Source organism: Argentina silus (genome assembly GCF_951799395.1).
Source record: "Argentina silus genome assembly, chromosome: 1".
NCBI lineage: Eukaryota > Metazoa > Chordata > Actinopteri > Argentiniformes > Argentinidae > Argentina > Argentina silus.
The window spans coordinates 232,454-251,768 of record NC_139655.1 but is presented as its reverse complement, the minus strand read 5'-3'; the positions used below and the strand labels follow the sequence as shown (position 1 = coordinate 251,768).

General features: G+C 48.7%; 2 protein-coding genes across 2 annotated transcripts; both read left to right on the top strand.

Moving 5' to 3' along the window:
- The first annotated feature begins 495 nt into the window (after nucleotides 1–495).
- Nucleotides 496–5,344, top strand: LOC310803727 (tyrosine-protein kinase Tec-like). The gene is made up of 5 exons (XM_083668584.1): nucleotides 496–731; nucleotides 909–973; nucleotides 2,003–2,121; nucleotides 2,275–2,432; nucleotides 4,961–5,344. The coding sequence occupies exons 1-5, from the start codon at nucleotides 594–596 to the stop codon at nucleotides 5,039–5,041; spliced, it is 561 nt and encodes a 186-aa protein (XP_083524710.1). The 5' UTR covers nucleotides 496–593; the 3' UTR covers nucleotides 5,042–5,344.
- Nucleotides 5,345–7,759: 2,415 nt separating this feature from the next.
- Nucleotides 7,760–19,302, top strand: LOC310803668 (coronin-2A-like; the record flags this gene model as incomplete). The annotated part of the gene is made up of 12 exons (XM_083668521.1): nucleotides 7,760–7,960; nucleotides 8,480–8,596; nucleotides 8,871–9,020; nucleotides 11,600–11,779; nucleotides 12,074–12,190; nucleotides 12,416–12,520; nucleotides 14,554–14,650; nucleotides 14,979–15,091; nucleotides 16,224–16,314; nucleotides 16,567–16,865; nucleotides 17,022–17,090; nucleotides 17,397–19,302. 12 exons carry the CDS (start codon nucleotides 7,760–7,762, stop codon nucleotides 17,460–17,462), a joined length of 1,605 nt encoding a protein of 534 aa, XP_083524647.1. The 3' UTR covers nucleotides 17,463–19,302.
- Nucleotides 19,303–19,315: the final 13 nt, after the last annotated feature.

Below are 19,315 nucleotides of genomic sequence, written 5' to 3'. Positions count from 1 at the left end.
GAAGTGTTGACAGTGTATTGAGTGTGTGTGTGTGTGTGTGTGTGTGTTGACAGTGTATTGAGTGTGTGTGTGTGTGTGTGTGTGTGTGTTGACAGTGTGTGTGTGTGTGTGTGTGTGTGTGTGTTGACAGTGTGTGTGTGTGTGTGTGTGTGTGTGTGTTGACAGTGTATTGGCTGTGTGTGTGTGCGCTTGTGTGTGTGTTGACAGTGTATTGACTGTGTGTGTGTGTTGACAGTGTGTGTGTGTTGACAGTGTATTGACGGTGTGTGTGTGTGTGTGTTGACAGTGTATTGACAGTGTGTGTGTGTGTGTGTGTGTGTGTGTGTTGACAGTGTATTGATGGTGTGTGTGTGTGTGTGTGTGTGTGTGTGTGTGTGTTGACAGTGTATTGACAGTGTGTGTGTGTGTGTGTTGACAGTGTATTGACAGTGTGTGTGTGTGTGTGTGTGTGTGTGTGTGTGTGTGTGTGTGTGTGTGTGTGTGTGTGTGTGTGTGTGTGTGTGTGTGTTGGCAGGAGGCTGTCCCACCCTAAGCTGGTGCAGCTGTATGGTGTGTGTACCCACCAGCGGCCCATCTACATCGTGACAGAGTTCATGGAGCTGGGCTGTCTGCTGAACTACGTCAGGCAGCAGCGGGGCAGCCTCAGCCCGGGGTCCTCGCTCAGCATCTGTCAGGACGTCAGCCAGGGCATGGAGCACCTGGAGGCCCACGGCTTCATCCACAGAGACCTGGTGAGTCTGTCAGCCAATCACAGTAGACCTGGTGAGTCTGTCAGCCAATCAGGATAGACCTGGTGAGTCTGTCAGCCAATCACAGTAGACCTGGTGAGTCTGTCAGCCAATCAGGATAGACCTGGTGAGTCTGTCAGCCAGGTTCTGCCAATCAATTCAGTCTACCTGTGTCCCCAGGCAGCGAGGAACTGTCTAGTGAATGCTGCCCTGGTGGTGAAGGTGTCAGACTTTGGAATGGCCAGGTATGGAACACAACACCACATAGAACACTGTAGAACACTGTAGAACACTGTAGAACACAACACCACATAGAACACTGTAGAACACTGTAGAACACAACACCACATAGAACACTGTAGAACACTGTAGAACACAACACAACACACCATCTAGAACACAACACACCATCTAGAACACAACACAACAACACACAAAGAACACAACACAACAACACACCATCTAGAACACAACACAACACACCATCTAGAACACAACACACCATCTAGAACACAACACAACAACACACCAAGAACACAACACACCATCTAGAACACAACACAACACACCATCTAGAACACAACACAACAACACACCAAGAACACAACACACCATCTAGAACACAACACAACACACCATCTAGAACACAACACAACATCTAGAACACAACACAACAACACACCAAGAACACAACACACCATCTAGAACACAACACAACACACCAAGAACACAACACACCATTTAGAACACAACACAACAACACACCATCTAGAACACAACACAACAACACACGTAGAACACAACACAACAACACACCATCTAGAACACAACACAACACACCATCTAGAACACAACACAACAACACACCAAGAACACAACACACCACCTAGAACACAACACAACAACACACCAAGAACACAACACACCATCTAGAACATAACACAACACACCATTTAGAACACAACACAACAACACACGTAGAACACAACACAACAACACACCAAGAACACAACACAACAACACACGTAGAACACAACACAACAACACACCTAGAACACAACACAACACACCATCTAGAACACAACACAACAACACACCTAGAACACAACACAACACACCATCTAGAACACAACACAACAACACACCTAGAACACAACACAACAACACACCACCTAGAACACAACACAACAACACACCAAGAACACAACACAACAACACACCATCTAGAACTTTGTCCTGTGGTGTGACCCCTGCCCCCTGCCCTCTGACCCCAGGTACGTCCTGGATGACCAGTACACCAGCTCCTCAGGGGCCAAGTTCCCCGTCAAATGGTCTCCTCCCGAGGTCTTCAACTTCTGCAGATACAGCAGCAAGTCTGACGTCTGGTCCTTTGGTAGGGGGGGGGGGGGGGGGGGGGGTGTTGCAGGTGTATTGATGTGTGTGTGTGTGTTGCAGGTGTATTGATGTGTGTGTGTGTGTGTGTGTTGCAGGTGTGTGTGTGTGTGTGTTGCAAGTGTATTGATGTGTGTGTGTGTGTGTACTCCAGGTGTGTTGATGTGGGAAGTGTTTACGGAGGGGAAGATGCCGTTTGAGCAGAACCCGAACCATGAGGTGGTGATGATGGTGACCCAGGGCCACCGCCTCTACCGCCCCAAGAAGGCCACGCCCACCATCTATCACATTATGCAGCTCTGCTGGCACGAGGTAACACACTTCCTGTTTCCTGTCCAGTTGTGTGTGTGCTGGGCGGATGCTAAGTGGGATCCTTGGGGCAACCCTACCTTAAACCCTAACTTTAATCTTAACCCTACCTTGAAACCTAACTTTAACCTTAACCCTACCTTAAACCCTAAACCTAACCCAAACCCTAACACTACCTTAAACCCTAACTTTAACCCTAACCCGCCTTAAACCCTAACTTTAACCCTAACCCTGCCTTAAACCCTAACTTTAACCCTAACCATACCTTAAACCCTAAACCTAACCCTAACCCTGCCTTAAAGCCTAACTTTAACCCTAACCCTACCTTAAACCCTAACTTTAACCTTAACCCTACCTTAAAGCCTAACTTTAACCCTAACCCTACCTTAAACCCTAACTCTAACCCTGCTTTAAACACTAACTTTAACCCTAACCTTGCCTTAAACCCTAACTTTAACCTTAACCCTGCCTTAAAGCCTAACTTTAACCTTAACCCTACCTTAAACCCTAACTTTAACCTTAACCCTGCCTTAAAGCCTAACTTTAACCTTAACCCTACCTTAAACCCTAACTTTAACCCTAACCCTACCTTAAACCCTAACTTTAACCTTAACCCTACCTTAAAGCCTAACCCTAACCCTAACCCTACCTTAAACCCCAACTTTAACCTTAAACCTACCTTAAACCCTAACCCTAACCCTACCTTAAACCCTAACTTTAACCTTAACCCTACCTTAAACCCTAACTTTAACCTTAACCCTGCCTTAAAGCCTAACTTTAACCTTAACCCTACCTTAAACCCTAACTTTAACCTTAACCCTGCCTTAAAGCCTAACTTTAACCTTAACCCTACCTTAAACCCTAACTTTAACCTTAACCCTACCTTAAACCCTAATCTCAGCATCAGTGGGCTCTATTCTCTATTCATCAGTGGGCTCTATTCTCTATTCTCCAGTGGGCTCTATTCTCTATTCTCCTATTCATCAGTGGGCTCTATTCTCTATTCTCTATTCATCAGTGGGCTCTATTCTCCTATTCATCAGTGGGCTCTATTCTCTATTCATCAGTGGGCTCTATTCTCTATTCATCAGTGGGCTCTATTCTCCTATTCATCAGTGGGCTCTATTCTCTATTCTCTATTCATCAGTGGGCTCTATTCTCCTATTCATCAGTGGGCTCTATTCTCTATTCATCAGTGGGCTCTATTCTCTATTCTCCTATTCATCAGTGGGCTCTATTCTCTATTCATCAGTGGGCTCTATTCTCTATTCTCTATTCATCAGTGGGCTCTATTCTCCTATTCATCAGTGGGCTCTATTCTCTATTCATCAGTGGGCTCTATTCTCTATTCATCAGTGGGCTCTATTCTCCTATTCATCAGTGGGCTCTATTCTCTATTCATCAGTGGGCTCTATTCTCTATTCTCTATTCATCAGTGGGCTCTATTCTCCTATTCATCAGTGGGCTCTATTCTCCTATTCATCAGTGGGCTCTATTCTCTATTCTCCAGTGGGCTCTATTCTCTATTCTCTATTCATCAGTGGGCTCTATTCTCCTATTCATCAGTGGGCTCTATTCTCTATTCTCTATTCATCAGTGGGCTCTATTCTCCTATTCATCAGTGGGCTCTATTCTCTATTCTCTATTCATCAGTGGGCTCTATTCTCCTATTCATCAGTGGGCTCTATTCTCTATTCATCAGTGGGCTCTATTCTCTATTCATCAGTGGGCTCTATTCTCTATTCTCCTATTCATCAGTGGGCTCTATTCTCTATTCATCAGTGGGCTCTATTCTCTATTCTCCAGTGGGCTCTATTCTCTATTCATCAGTGGGCTCTATTCTCTATTCTCCTATTCATCAGTGGGCTCTATTCTCTATTCATCAGTGGGCTCTATTCTCTATTCATCAGTGGGCTCTATTCTCTATTCTCTATTCATCAGTGGGCTCTATTCTCTATTCATCAGTGGGCTCTATTCTCTATTCATCAGTGGGCTCTATTCTCTATTCTCTATTCATCAGTGGGCTCTATTCTCTATTCATCAGTGGGCTCTATTCTCTATTCTCTATTCATCAGTGGGCTCTATTCTCTATTCTATTCTCCTATATTATTGTTATTGTTTCTATCATCTTTATGATGTTCTATTCCATTCTCTGCCCCAAACATTGACTTCCATTGTATCCTAAAATATACATATCCAATATAATGGTGAATACACTGCCTGAGCTGATAGATCCTTGTATCCTTCTATCCAATATAATGATAAATAAACGTTGACCTCAGCTGATAGAGTCTGGCCTTCCCAAGCCTCCCGCATAGCACTTACCTGGGATGAGCCATCCTCCGATTTCTACCTCCACCAGCCTCCCCTGGTGGAGGCTGGTGGAGGTATGGAGGCTGGTGGAGGTATTCTCTGGACGTGGCTAACTGAATCTGTGAACCCTCAATGCTAATCCATCTCTATCTCTCTTTCTTTCTCCCCCCCCCTCTCTCTCTCTCTCTCTCCCTCCCTCCCTCCCTCCTTCCCTCCAGAGACCAGAGGAGAGGCCGTCCTTCTCTCAGCTGTGTGAGATTATCTCCGGTGCTCTGGAGGGGGAAGCCTCTTTCTGCTGAACTCCTCAACTGACCAATCAGATACCCCAGGTCCACACATCCACCGACCAATCAGATCCACCCATCAGATCCTGGGATCCACTCAAAATGGACAACCGAACTGAACTAAAGAAAGCCATTCACACAGACACGGGTTCATTCGTCATCTCATACGTGATCTGGACGAGGAGAAGTCACATGGTCAGACCCACTGTGGCCTGAACAGTCACATGGTCATGTATGATGAGGTACTGTGGCCTGTACCAGACCAGGGGAGGCTGGAGGAGGTAGAAATCGGAGGACGGGCTCATTGTAATGCATGGGATGGGATGAGGAATAATTCCTGAATCCATTCCATGGATTACGATGAGCCCGTCCTCCAATTCCTACCTCCACCAGCCTCCGCTGGGCCGGACCACATGGTGCTCTGTTTACTGTTCGACGGTTCTCTCTCTTTGCTTATGTGATGTTGATTTTAGGCCTCTGTGGCACTCTGTGTTTTAATAGGCTGGGATGTGACCATGTGACTGTTGTTATGAAATTAAATCACACATGGACCATCCATCCTGCTGTGGAGTGATGTGTCTGTGCATTCTGCTCCACTTCTGATGGGCCTCCACTCCAGGGGAGGCTGGGGGAGGTAGATGGGCCTCTACACCAGGGGAGGCTGGTGGAGGTAGACGGGCCTCTACACCAGGGGAGGCTGGTGGAGGTAGACATCGGAGGACGTATCATTGTAATGCATGGAAAAGAATGAGGACCCACATGTTTGATACCATTCCTTACACTGAGCCCGTCCTCTGAAAAAGAAAGAAAGAAAGAAAGAGAGAGAGAGAGAGAGAGAAAGAAAGACAGACGTGTTTGAGACCATTCCTCATGCATTATGATGAGCCCGTCCTCCAATTTGTACCTCCAGCAGCCTCCCCTGGTCTGTGGTGGTGTTCAGGAGCTGCCAGGGCTCTGGTTAAGCTGAGCCACGGGGAGAACACAGAGATCTCAGAGGAAGCCTTCATCTGACTCCCCTCAACGCTCCATCTCCTCCCCTCAAAGGGAGCTGTGATCCAGAACCTGCCTCGCCCGCCTGGCACACACACACACACACACACACACACACACACCTAGACGCACACACACACCTAAATGCGCACACACACACACACACACACACACACCTAGATGTGCACACACACACACGCACACACATATACACACAGACACAGACGCAGACACACACACACACACACACACACATGGTTTGTGGCTGTTCTGGGCTGTGTGTGTGTGTGTGTGTGTGTGTGTGCGTGTGCGGCTGTGTGTTTGTGTGTGCGTGTGTGTGTGTGTGCGGCTGTGTGTGTGTGTGTGTGTGTGTGTGTGCGGCTGTGTGTGTGTGCGGCTGTGTGTGTGTGCGGCTGTGTGTGTGTGTGTGTGTGTGTGTGTGTGTGTGTGTGTGTGTGTGTGTGTGTGTGTGTGTGTGTGTGTGTGTGTGTGTGTGTGTGTGTGTGTGCACCCAGATCAACATTATTTATGCATGGGCACCAGCACAAAAAGTCTCTCCACCGGATACCCTGGTGACCTGGTGACTTAAGACATGCACCAACACACACACACACACACACACACATTGCATCAAGCCCAGAGCAGCCACAACATCGTAGGTTAGTCTATGTACAGCTACTCTCAGACTGCTCTACCTACCGCAGGTCTTCTACTCTGACAGCATTCTACCCACACACACACACACACACACACACACACACACACACACACACACACACCTACCGGGGGTCCGTGTCCTCTCAGGCCGTTCTACCGGGGGTCCGGTGTGTGTGACCGTCTTCAAGGTAAGTCTGTGAGGTGTGAAACGGAGATTGATTCACTAAGGCTAGCTGATTCACTAAGGCTAGTTGATTCACTCAGGCTAGTTGATTCACTAAGGCTAGTTGATTCACTAAGGCTAGCTGATTCACTAAGGCTAGTTGATTCACTCAGGCTAACTGATTCACTAAGGCTAGTTGATTCACTCAGGCTAGTTGATTCACTAAGGCTAGTTGATTCACTAAGGCTAGTTGATTCACTCAGGCTAACTGATTCACTAAGGCTAGTTGATTCACTAAGGCTAGTTGATTCACTAAGGCTAGCTGATTCACTAAGGCTAGTTGATTCACTAAGGATAACTGATTCACTAAGGCTAGTTGATTCACTAAGGATAACTGATTCACTAAGGCTAGTTGATTCACTAAGGATAACTGATTCACTAAGGATAACTGATTCAGTAAGGCTAGTTGATTCACTAAGGATAACTGATTCACTAAGGCTAGTTGATTCACTAAGGCTAGTTGATTCACTAAGGATAACTGATTCACTAAGGATAACTGATTCAGTAAGGCTAGTTGATTCACTAAGGCTAGTTGATTCACTAAGGATAACTGATTCACTAAGGATAACTGATTCAGTAAGGCTAGTTGATTCACTAAGGATAACTGATTCACTAAGGATAACTGATTCACTAAGGCTAGACACACATCATCTCCCTTTCTCATGACCATCATCATCATCATCATCATCATCATCACCACAATCACCATCATCACCATCATCACCACCACAATCATCATCATCATCATCATCACCATCATCATCATCACCATCATCATCATCATCACCACCACAATCATCATCATCATCATCATCATCACCATCATTATCATCATCACCACCACCTTCATCTTCGTCATCTAGATGTCATGGCACCCTGCGTACCGTAGTTCTAAGTTCCGTCACGTGTTTGGGAAGGCCTCCACTAAGGACCGCGGTTACCATGGTGTCCCCGTCACCCGCAGCGTCCATGACAACCACTACTGCTCCGTCAACCCCCGCTTTGTTGCCGTGGTGACCGAGTGTGCCGGGGGCGGGGCCTTCCTGGTCCTTTCCATCCATCACGTACGTACGGAGGAACTTCCTGTGTGTGTGTGTGTGTGTGTGTGTGTGTGTGTGTGTGTGTGTGTGATTGTCTGAATGTGTTTGTGTGTGTCTCTGTCTCTCTCTCTCTCTTTGCCCCCCCCCCTCCAGACAGGCAGGGTGGACCCCCACCACCCCAGGGTCTGTGGTCACAGCGGCAGGGTGCTAACCTCTCCCCCCCTCCCTCCTGCCCCCCTCCTCCTGCCCCCCTCCCTCCAGACAGGCAGGGTGGACCCCCACCACCCCAGGGTCTGTGGTCACAGCGGCAGGGTGCTAACCTCTCCCCCCCTCCCTCCTGCCCCCCTCCCTCCAGACAGGCAGGGTGGACCCCCACCACCCCAGGGTCTGTGGTCACAGCGGCAGGGTGCTAACCTCTCCCCCCCTCCCTCCTGCCCCCCTCCCTCCAGACAGGCAGGGTGGACCCCCACCACCCCAGGGTCTGTGGTCACAGCGGCAGGGTGCTAACCTCTCCCCCCCTCCCTCCTGCCCCCCTCCCTCCAGACAGGCAGGGTGGACCCCCACCACCCCAGGGTCTGTGGTCACAGCGGCCCAGTTCTGGATGTCAGATGGAACCCATTCGATGATCACTGCATCGCCTCCTGTTCTGAAGACTGCACTGTGAGGACACCTTTAATATCATTTAGAATAATGCAATAACGTTTTTAATTAGTTATAATTTTTACAGTTATAGAATATAATACTGTATAATACTGGAAGTTGTTTACAGTTCTATAACAATACTGTTTATAGATTTATTTATAGAACAGTTATAGAATGTATAATAATACTGGATGTTGTGTATTTACTGTGCGTGTGTGTGTGTACTGTGTGTGTGTGTGTGTACTGTGTGTGTGTATGTACTGTGTGTGCGTGTGTGTGTGTGTGTGTGTAGGTGAAGGTGTGGGACATCCCCTCCCAGGGGGTTCAGCAGGATGTGAGGGTGGCCAGGAAGGCCCTGATAGGTCACAGCAGGAGGGTGGGGCTGATCCAGTGGCATCCCACCGCCAGGGACCTGCTGCTCAGCTCCGCCTACGACTATAAGGTATGAGTTACACACACACACACACACACACCCATAGATCTAATACATTTTTGTATTTTGCTGTGGCTATCCTGCCTTAAGGTCTGGGACCTAGTTTCTATTGAAAGCCATCCGTTTGAAGTTTCAGTGGGAGGGCCTGACACTATCCTGCAAGGTATTTTAACTCCTGCTCACCTTGGACCAGGACTAATACATTTGGGATTGAGTGGTGAAGCCTGTTCTCCAGTCTAAGTAAATTAGTTTAATCTTGTTTAAAGTCTCTCCTATCAAACTTCACATTGTCGTTATCTATCGTCCACCAGGTCAGCTTGGCCACTTCTTAGATGAGATGGATGTCCTTCTCAGCTTCTTCCCTGAGGACGGCACACCGCTCTCACTACTGGGAGACTTCAACATCCAGTCGGAGAAGCTTCACTCGTCTGGACCTGCACCTGACCTTCTCTCCTCCTTCGGCCTTACCCTGTCCCACTCTCCTCCGACTCATAAGGCGGGCAATCAGCTCGACCTTGTCTTCACCAGATCCTCCCATACCTCCAACCTCACTGTTACCCTTCCCTTCCACTGTTACACCTCTTCCGGTTTCTGATCATCATTTTGTATCCGTCTCCCTTCCCCTCAAATTCTCCCCCTTCCAGTCAGTCTCTACCCACACTGTATCCTCTCACCTCCAACCTGCGTACCCTCTCCCTTTCCACTCTCTCTTATCCTCCCTACCCTCTGTTGAATCCTTCTCCCTTCTATCCACTGATGCAGCCTCCTCCACCCTCCTGTCCTCTCTTTCCTCATCCTTCAACTCTCTCTGTCCACAGACCTCAAGGCCAGCACGATCCTCTCCACGCGCTCCCTGGCTGTCTGAAACCCTGCAGGCTTGTAGAACAGGGCTCCGGGCAGCTGAGAGGAAATGGAGAAAAACTGGCCTCCTTTGATGACCTAGAACCTTCTCTCTCTCCTCCTCAACTACACCTCATCTGCATCAGCTGCTAAAGCTTCTTACTACCATTCCAAAATTCAATCCTCTGTCTCTGACCCAAGAAAACTGTTCTCCACACTTTCCTCACTCCTCAACACACCTCCCCCTCCTCCCTCCTCCCTGTCTGCGGATGACTTTGTCACCTACTTTTGATGACATTAGCAGCTCCTTCTCTCTACCTTTCACCAACATTGCTACCTCTCCTCCTAAACCCACTGTGCTACACCCGGTCTCTGGTTTATCAGCTTTTTCCCCCTCTCCCCTGATGATGTTCGAAAACTGGTCACATCCAAGCGGGCAAACACCTGCCCCCTTGATCCTATCCCCTCCCCTTTTCTCCAATTCATCTCCAAAGATCTCCTTCCGTTCCTTACCACCTTAATCAATTCCTCTCTGTCCACCGGATCTGTCCCAGCGGCCTTCAAGACAGAAACCAACTCTTGACCCGTCTGCTGTCCATAACTACAGACCGGTATCCCTTCTCCCCTCAGAACAACCTCTTGACCCTCACCAATCTGGGCACTCTACTGAGACAGCTCTGTCCCTACTGTTCTCCCTCTATACCAAATCTCTTGGCTCTGTAATTTCACATGGTTCTCACATGGTTCTCACATGGTTTCTCCTACCACTGCTATGCAGATGACACTCAACTTTTTCTCTTTCCCCCCTTCTGACTCACAGGTGGCTACACGTGTCTCTGCGTGTCTTGCAGACATTTTTGCTTGGATGTCAGCCCACCACCTCAAGCTCAACCTTACCAAGACTGAGCTGCTCTTCCTCCCTGGGAAAGCCTGCCCTCTCCAAGACTTCTCCATCACAGTAGAGAACTCTACCTCCTCCCAGACAGCCAAGAACCTTGGGGTGATCCTTGACAACCACTTATCCTGTGTGACATCACAGCGACATCACGCTCCAGCACACTCGCTTCTTCCTCTACAACATCAGAAGGATACGTCCATTCCTCACCAGAGGACCTCCTCCCAGACAGCCAAGAAGATTCTTTGTGGATTCTTCCTCTACAACATCAGAAGGATACGTCCATTCCTCACCAGAGGACCTCCTCCCAGACAGCCAAGAAGATTCTTTGTGGATTCTTCCTCTACAACATCCAAACACTTGGTCCAGACACTTGTGATCTCTCCGACTACTGCAACGCACTCTTGGCCGGTCTCCCCGCCTCCACCATCAGACCTCTGCAGTTCACCCAGAACGCTGCCGTCTGGTGTTCAATCTCCCCAAAATCTCCCATGTCACTCCCCTCCTTCACACCCTCCACCCTTCACACACACACATACACACACACACATAGATCCACGCACGCACGTACACACACACACGCACGCACGCACACACGCACGCACGCATACTGTATACACACACACACCCCGGGGGTCTTATTGGTGTGTGTGTTGTCCCAGGTGCTGGTGGGGGACCTGTCCCAGACCCTGACTTGGTCTTCTCTATGACCTTCAACACTCTCTCTCCCCCTCCCCTCCCTTCCCCTCCCCTCCCCTGCCCTCCCCTCTCCTCCCCTCCCCTCTCCTCCCCTCTCCTCTCCTCTCCTCTCCTCCACTCCCCTCCACTCCCCTCTCCTCTCCTCTCCTCCCAGGTGCTGGTGTGGGACCTGTCCCAGCAGGGGGCAGTGTTGAGGTCCCCAGTGCGGACCATCTCCCTCCACCCTGACCTGGTCCTCTCTATGAGCTTCAACACGGACGGAAGCCTCCTCACCACCAGCTGTAAGGACAGGAGGGTCAGAGTGATAGACCCCCGCTCTGGAGCTCTGCTACAGGTGTGTTTTGTGGGGGGGCAGCTCCTTGGGAGGGGGAGATAATTACACAGTGTTAACTGTGTGTGTGTGGGGGGGGGGGGGCAGGTCCTTGGGAGGGGGAGATAATTACACAGTGTTGACTGTGTGTGTGTGTGGGGGGGGGGGGGGGCAGCTCCTTGGGAGGGGGAGATAATTACACAGTGTTGTGTGTGTGTGTGTGTGTGTGTGTGGGGGGGGGGGGGGCAGGTCCTTGGGAGGGGGAGATAATTACACAGTGTTGTGTGTGTGTGTGTGTGTGTGTGTGTGTGTGTGTAGGTGTCCAGCTGTAAGTCCCACAGGGCCAGTAAAGTGGTGTTCGTGGGGGATCTGAACATGCTGTTGTCCACTGGGAGCTCCTGCTGGAACCAGAGACAGCTGGCCCTCTGGGACCCAGTGAGTCACAACCAGAACCAGTTAGAACCAGTGTACAAACAAACAATCATATTACAGATTATTTGTTTCTCCGGCTTTGTAAATTGTGCTTGTGTGTGCGTGTGTGTGTGTGTGTGTGTGTGTGTGCGTGTGTGCGTGTGTGTGTGCGTGTGTGTGTGTGTGTGTGTGTGCGTGCGTGCGTGCGTGCGTGCGTGTGTGTGTGCGTGCGTGCGTGCGTGCGTGCAGGAGGACCTGTCTGAGCCTCTGGTGGAGGAGGATCTGGACGGGTCCTCAGGTGTTCTCTTCCCCTTCTACGACCCAGACACACACATGCTCTACCTGGCGGGCAAGGTAACACACACACACACACACACACACACACACACACACATATGCTCTACCTGGCGGGCAAGGTAACACACACACACACACACACACTCTACCTGGTATCACTTTATCAATCATCTATCAGTATATTATCAAACAACCATTATGTATTTATATAATTATATATATATATATATATATATATATATATATATATATATATATATATATATATACACAGTTGTGGTCAGATACATACACTTGTAAAGAACATGGATGTCATGGCAGTCTTGAGTTTCCAATCATTTCTACAACTCTTATTTTTCTGTGATGGATTGATTGGAGCACATACTTCTTTGTTACAAAAAACATTCATGAAGTTTGGTTCTTTTATGAATTTATTATGGGTCTTCTGAAAATGTGACAAAATCTGCTGGGTCAAAAATATACATACAGCAATGCTAATATTTGGTTAAATGTCCCTTGGCCATTTTCACCTCAATTAAACGCTTTTGGTAGCCATCCACAAGCTTCTAGCAAGCTTCTGGTTGAATCTTTGACCACTCCTCTTGACAGAATCGGTGCAGTTCAACTAAATTCGTTGGCTTTCTGACACAGACTTGTTTCTTCAGCACACTCCACATGTTCTCGATGGGGTTTAAGTCAGGACTTTGTGAAGGCCATTCTAAGACCTTAATTCTAGCCTGATTTAGCCATTCCTTTACCACGTTTGATGTGTGTTTGGGGTCATTGTCCTGTTGGAACACCCAACTACGTCCAAGACCCAACCTTCTGGCTGATAATTTTAGGTTTTCCTGAAGAATTTGGAGGTAATCCTCCTTCTTCATTATTCCATTTACTTTCTGTAAAGCACCAGTTCCACTGGCAGCAAAACAGGCCCAGAGCATAATACTACCACCACCATGCTTGACGGTAGGTATGGTGTTCTTGGGGTGAAAGGCCTCACCTTCTCTCCTCCAACCATATTTCTGGTCATTGTGGCCAAATAGCTACATTTTTGTTTCATCTGACCACAGAACTTTCCTCCAGAAGGCCTTTTCTTTGTCCATGTGATCAGCAGCAAACTTCAGTCGAGCCTTAAGGTGCCGCTTCTGGAGCAATGGCTTCCTTCTTGCATGGCAGCCTCTCAGCCCCTGGCGATGTAAAACACGCTTCACTGTGGACACTGACACCTGTGTTCCAGCAGCTTCTAATTCATGGCAGACCTGCTTTTTGGTGGTTCTTGGTTGACTCTTGACCATCCTGACCAATTTTCTCTCAGCAGCAGGTGATAGCTTGCGTTTTCTTCCTGATCGTGGCAGTGACACAACTGTGCCATGCATTTTATACTTACAAACAATTGTTTGCACAGTTGATCTTGGGACCTGTAGCTGCTTTGAAATGGCTCCAAGTGACTTTCCTGACTTGTTCAAGTCAATGATGCGCTTTTTCAGATCCGTGCTGAGCTCCTTAGACTTTCCCATTGTAGCGTTTTTGGCTGAGTGTAATGAGTGTATCAAATGAGCCCTATTTAAAAGGGCTGAAATAAGTCACCAGCTGTAGTCAATCATAATCACTCATAAGAAGTTAAGAGGCCATGCCACAAAGCAAATTTGATTGACACAACTTTCTACATCACCAAAATTGATAATTCAAGGTGCCATATGTATATTTTTGACCCAGCAGATTTTGTCACATTTTCAGAAGACCCATAATAAATTCATAAAAGAACCAAACTTCATGAATGTTTTTTGTGACAAAGAAGTATGTGCTCCAATCAATCCATCACAGAAAAATAAGAGTTGTAGAAATGATTGGAAACTCAAGACTGCCATGACATCCATGTTCTTTACAAGTGTATGTAAACTTCTGACCACAACTGTACATGCCATGTAGCTGACGCTTTTATCCAAAGTGACTTACATTGCAGTGAGTTCATACATTTCAGTATATATGGTCCCAGCGGGAATCAAGTGCGTGCGTGCGTGCGTGCGTGCGTGCGTGCGTGTGTGTGTGTGTAACAGTGTGTGTGTGTGTAACAGTGTGTGTCTTCCCAGGGTGATGGTAACATCAGGTACTATGAGCTGAGCTCTGAGAAGCCTTACATCCAGTTCCTGATGGAGTACCACTCTCTACTGCCTCAGAAGGGCCTGGGTAAGAACCTCCCTCTCTCTCTCTTTTTCTCTCAGTCTCACTCTCTCTCTCTGTCCCTCTCTCTCTTTCTCTCTCCTCCTCTCATTCTCTCTCTCTCTCTCTGCTGCCTTAGAAAGGCCTGGGTGAAAACCTCCCTCCCTCTCTCTCTCTCTCTCTCTCTCTCTCTCTCTCTCTGTCTCTCTCTATCCCCCCCCCCTCTCTCTCTCTCTCTCTCTCTCTCTCTGTCTCTCTCTACCCCCCCCCCCTCTCTCTCTCTCTCTCTCTCTCTGTCTGTCTCTCTCTATCCCCCCCCTCTCTCTCTCACTCGTGTGTGTGTGTGTGTGTCCAGGGGTCATGCCGAAGCGAGGTCTGGACGTGAGTTCCTGTGAGGTGTTCCGCTTCTATCGTCTGGTGGCGGTGAAGGACCTGGTGCAGCCGCTGTCCATGACCGTGCCTCGCAGGGTAAGACCTGACCATGACCGTACCTCGCAGGGTAGGACCTGACCATGACCGTGCCTCGCAGGGTAGGACCTGACCATGACCGTACAGGGTAGGACCTGACCATGACCGTGCCTCGCAGGGTAGGACCTGACCATGACCGTACCTCGCAGGGTAGGACCTGACTATGACCGTACAGGGTAGGACATGACCATGACCGTACCTCGCAGGGTAGGACCTGACCATGACCGTACCTCGCAGGGTAGGACCTGACCATGACCGTACAGGGTAGGACCTGACCATGACCGTACAGGGTAGGACCTGACCATGACCGTACCTCGCAGGGTAGGACCTGACCATGACCGTACAGGGTAGGACCTGACCATGACCGTGCCTCGCAGGGTAGGACCTGACCATGACCGTACAGGGTAGGACCTGACCATGACCGTACAGGGTAGGACCTGACCATGACCGTGCCTCGCAGGGTAGGACCTGACCATGACCGTACCTCGCAGGGTAGGACCTGACCATGACCGTGCTTCGCAGGGTAGGACCTGACCATGACCGTACCTGACCATGACCGTACCTCGCAGGGTAGGACCTGACCATGACCGTACCTCGCAGGGTAGGACCTGACCATGACCGTACAGGGTAGGACCTGACCATGACCGTACAGGGTAGGACCTGACCATGACCGTACCTCGCAGGGTAGGACCTGACCATGACCGTACCTCGCAGGGTAGGACCTGACCATGACCGTACAGGGTAGGACCTGACCATGACCGTACAGGGTAGGACCACAGGGTAGGACCTGACCATGACCGTACAGGGTAGGACCACAGGGTAGGACATGACCATGACCGTACAGGGTAGGATCTGACCATGACCGTACAGGGTAGGACCTGTCCATGACCGTACAGGGTAGGACCACAGGCTAGGACATGACCATGACCGTACAGGGTAGGACCACAGGGTAGGACCTGACCATGACCGTACAGGGTAGGATCTGACCATGACCGTACAGGGTAGGACCACAGGCTAGGACATGACCATGACCGTACAGGGTAGGACCACAGGGTAGGACCTGACCATGACCGTACAGGGTAGGCTACTCCTCTCATAACACAGATTATTGATCTTTACTGTCCACATGCAGTCAGGGACGTTCCAGGAGGACATCTTCCCCATGACGGCAGGAAACCAGGCGGCCATGACGGCTCAGGAGTGGCTCTCAGGGATCAACAAAGGTCAGTCAGCAGGGAGGCTGGAGCCAACATGGCCGACTAACAGGCTTAATAGGACCCAGTTTCTCCCCAACATGGCCAATAAATATACTTGTATATAGTGTTAATTAACAAAAGCAATTTAAACGTTACTGCCTCTCTCCAAAAATGATAAAAGTTATGTTTACATTCAGTAACTTCCAAGTATATGGGTATCCACAGTGTATAGGGTCCAGTTTCCCCCTCTCTCAGACCCTCAACCATGATTCTATCCAGGCCCGGTGCTGATGTCTCTGAAGCCTGGGACTAGAGTAGCCAACCCCTACCCAGAGACGCCCCCTCGGAAGCGGGTGGGGCGCTCGCTGAGCAGCCTGCGGTTCCAGACCGGGCCGGGCCCTGGGCCAACAGAGCTAACCTTCCTCCAGGAGCAGCTAGCCTACCAGGACGCCAAGTACCCCAGGGAGGTGAGCGACCTGTCGGGCTGGCAGCCAGACGAGACCCAGGCTCCAGACTGGGCCTACACACCTCACTGCTGTGAACCCTCTGAGTGCCCACCACCCCGGACAGAGAGTGAGGTGAGAGAGAGAGAGAGAGGGAGGGAGAGAGAGGTGGGAGGGAGGGAGAGAACCATAGAAATGCCCTAAACACAGCTACAAAGTGCTCAACTAATTCAAAGTAAACTGTGTGTGTGTGTGTGTGTGTGTGTGTGTGTGTGTGTGTGTGTGTGTCAGCTTCTGCAGGTGTTCTACAGACAGCAGGATGAGATCAGGGGACTGAGAGAACAACTGAACCAGAGAGAGGTCTGTAGTCCCGTCTGTAGTCCCGTCTGTAGTCCCGTCTGTAGTCCCGTCTGTAGTCCTTAACAGATCACTAAAGCACTTTTACGTTTGTCACAAAGTGCTTTATAATCTGAACAATATAGAAATAGAACACAGAACACCAAGAAATAGAACACCCAGAATCGGAGGGCGGGGTGAGGGATGGTATAGAACGCAGGAATGTTACCATTCTTCATTCCGTTCCATGCATTACAATGAGCCCATCCTCTGATTTCTACCTCCACCAGCCTCCAGTGGGGAGTGACGTTCCCTTCCCTGTGTCCTCAGGTCAGGATCACTCAGCTGGAGCTGCAGGTCAAGAACACCAGGAACCACATGAGAGCAACCTTCTGACCAATCACAAGCGCCGCTTAGAGGAGAAACCTTCTGACCAATCCTGGAGCAGCAACCACAACCCTCAACCAATCAGGAGAAGCCTTCCCACTCGACCAATATAATAACACAAAAATTGTTAACAATACTTTGAGTGTCGTTCCATCTCTACCCTGCAACATCTGAGATGTCAAAATTCTGCATCAACGGTTTTGTACTTCAGACTAAACATGAAACATGAGTTGGTGTGTGTTGGAGCGAGAGGTTGTCGACCAGGGGAGGCTGGTGGAGGTAGAAATCGGAGGCCGGATTCATTGTACAATGATTTCTATCCTCCATTGTTGTCAATGACAGTGGTGAGGATGGGACTGTCTCAGTTCTCTCTGGCCCTTTCTCAGCTGTTAGAAACATGATTCCTCATTTCTCCTCCAAGTTTCACATTTATTCAGTTTTAAAGTGCATTTTCACCAAAGTCTCAACACGCTATGGATAATATAAAAACCAAACATATGAACAAAACACACAACATAAATGAAAGCATATGGGTACACAATAATCTGGACTTGGGGAAAGGCAGTGGGGAGGGGGGGTTGCTACGGGCAACCGTATGCAGTGAAAAGGTGGGTCTAGAGGTTAGTCTTGAACGTGGTAACTGTCTGCGACCCCCTCACAAGGGCAGGCAGGCAGGCTAGGACACAGACCTGGCGCTCCATAACAAAGGCCCTGCAGGCTCCATAACAAAGGCCCTGCAGCCTCCAGTTGTTTTCTTTTTGAAGTGGGGAACGACAAGCAATCCAGCATCTTTGGATCTGAGGAGGTGAGTGAGTTGGTGCAGTAGGAGTTGATCAGATTTGCTAAATACTCAGGTGACACCATGATGACAGATTAGATTACCTAGGGGAAAAAGTAGTGGTGCCAAAACAGAGCCTTGTGGAACACCATAATTTAACATAATTAAATTGTATAATTGACTCTCCTCCATCCTCGACTAATGTCCGACTCGAAACACATTAGAGAAGATATAGCCTCCTCTCCATGGATATTCTCTTCCAATGGTTTTTGAGAAGACATGAGTGGAGGAGAGGAATTGAGTTTCTAACACTTGATAAAGGGCCTCCGTGCCCCGTTCTCCGGGGTAACCGGCGCTCTCTAGCACCAAAGATGGTTGAAACCTGAGATCACACCAGTGATGACTTCCTGTAACTCACAGGGAAGACTGGCCATGTCACACATACAGGAAGTACAACATCACTGACTGGGTGTGTTTTCAATCAGAGATGATTTTGTTGTCCAATTAAGAATGAGTTTGGTCAAGGAGACCTGACCAAAAAACTGAAAAACAGGTAGAAAAACAGCTCTGAAGACAAAGGTGTTAATGTTTTTGTTTAATAAATCATTATTCCATTATTCTGGACCCAGCCTATGATTGTACCACAGTTACGTAGATAGGGCATAAAATCTTTGCAACAACGCCAGAAAACATAACCTAGACTTGTTTCTGACTTGTGTGTCAGCTAACTTAGCTACTGGCCAACTTCAGGGAGATGGAACTTGATCTCCTATACTTTCTTGTCCAGACGTAGCTTGCTCAACTTGCTAAGCCTGTCTCTGCAAAGAAGGGGGGGGAGAAATCACCTTGGTTGAAAACATCCAATCAGAGTTTTTAGACAGGTCACATGTAAAGTGAAGTATAGGTTATATCAAAACCTGAATTCATGTTTAGACAGCTAGAAAATAACCTGATCTGTATCAGACATCACACACATCTGTTCTGGTGGCATTTAAGATGCAGTGTAAATCAATGGAGGTAAAAATCGGGGGATAGGCTCATTGTAATACAACATTGTAATGCAATGAGCCCGTCCTCTGATTTC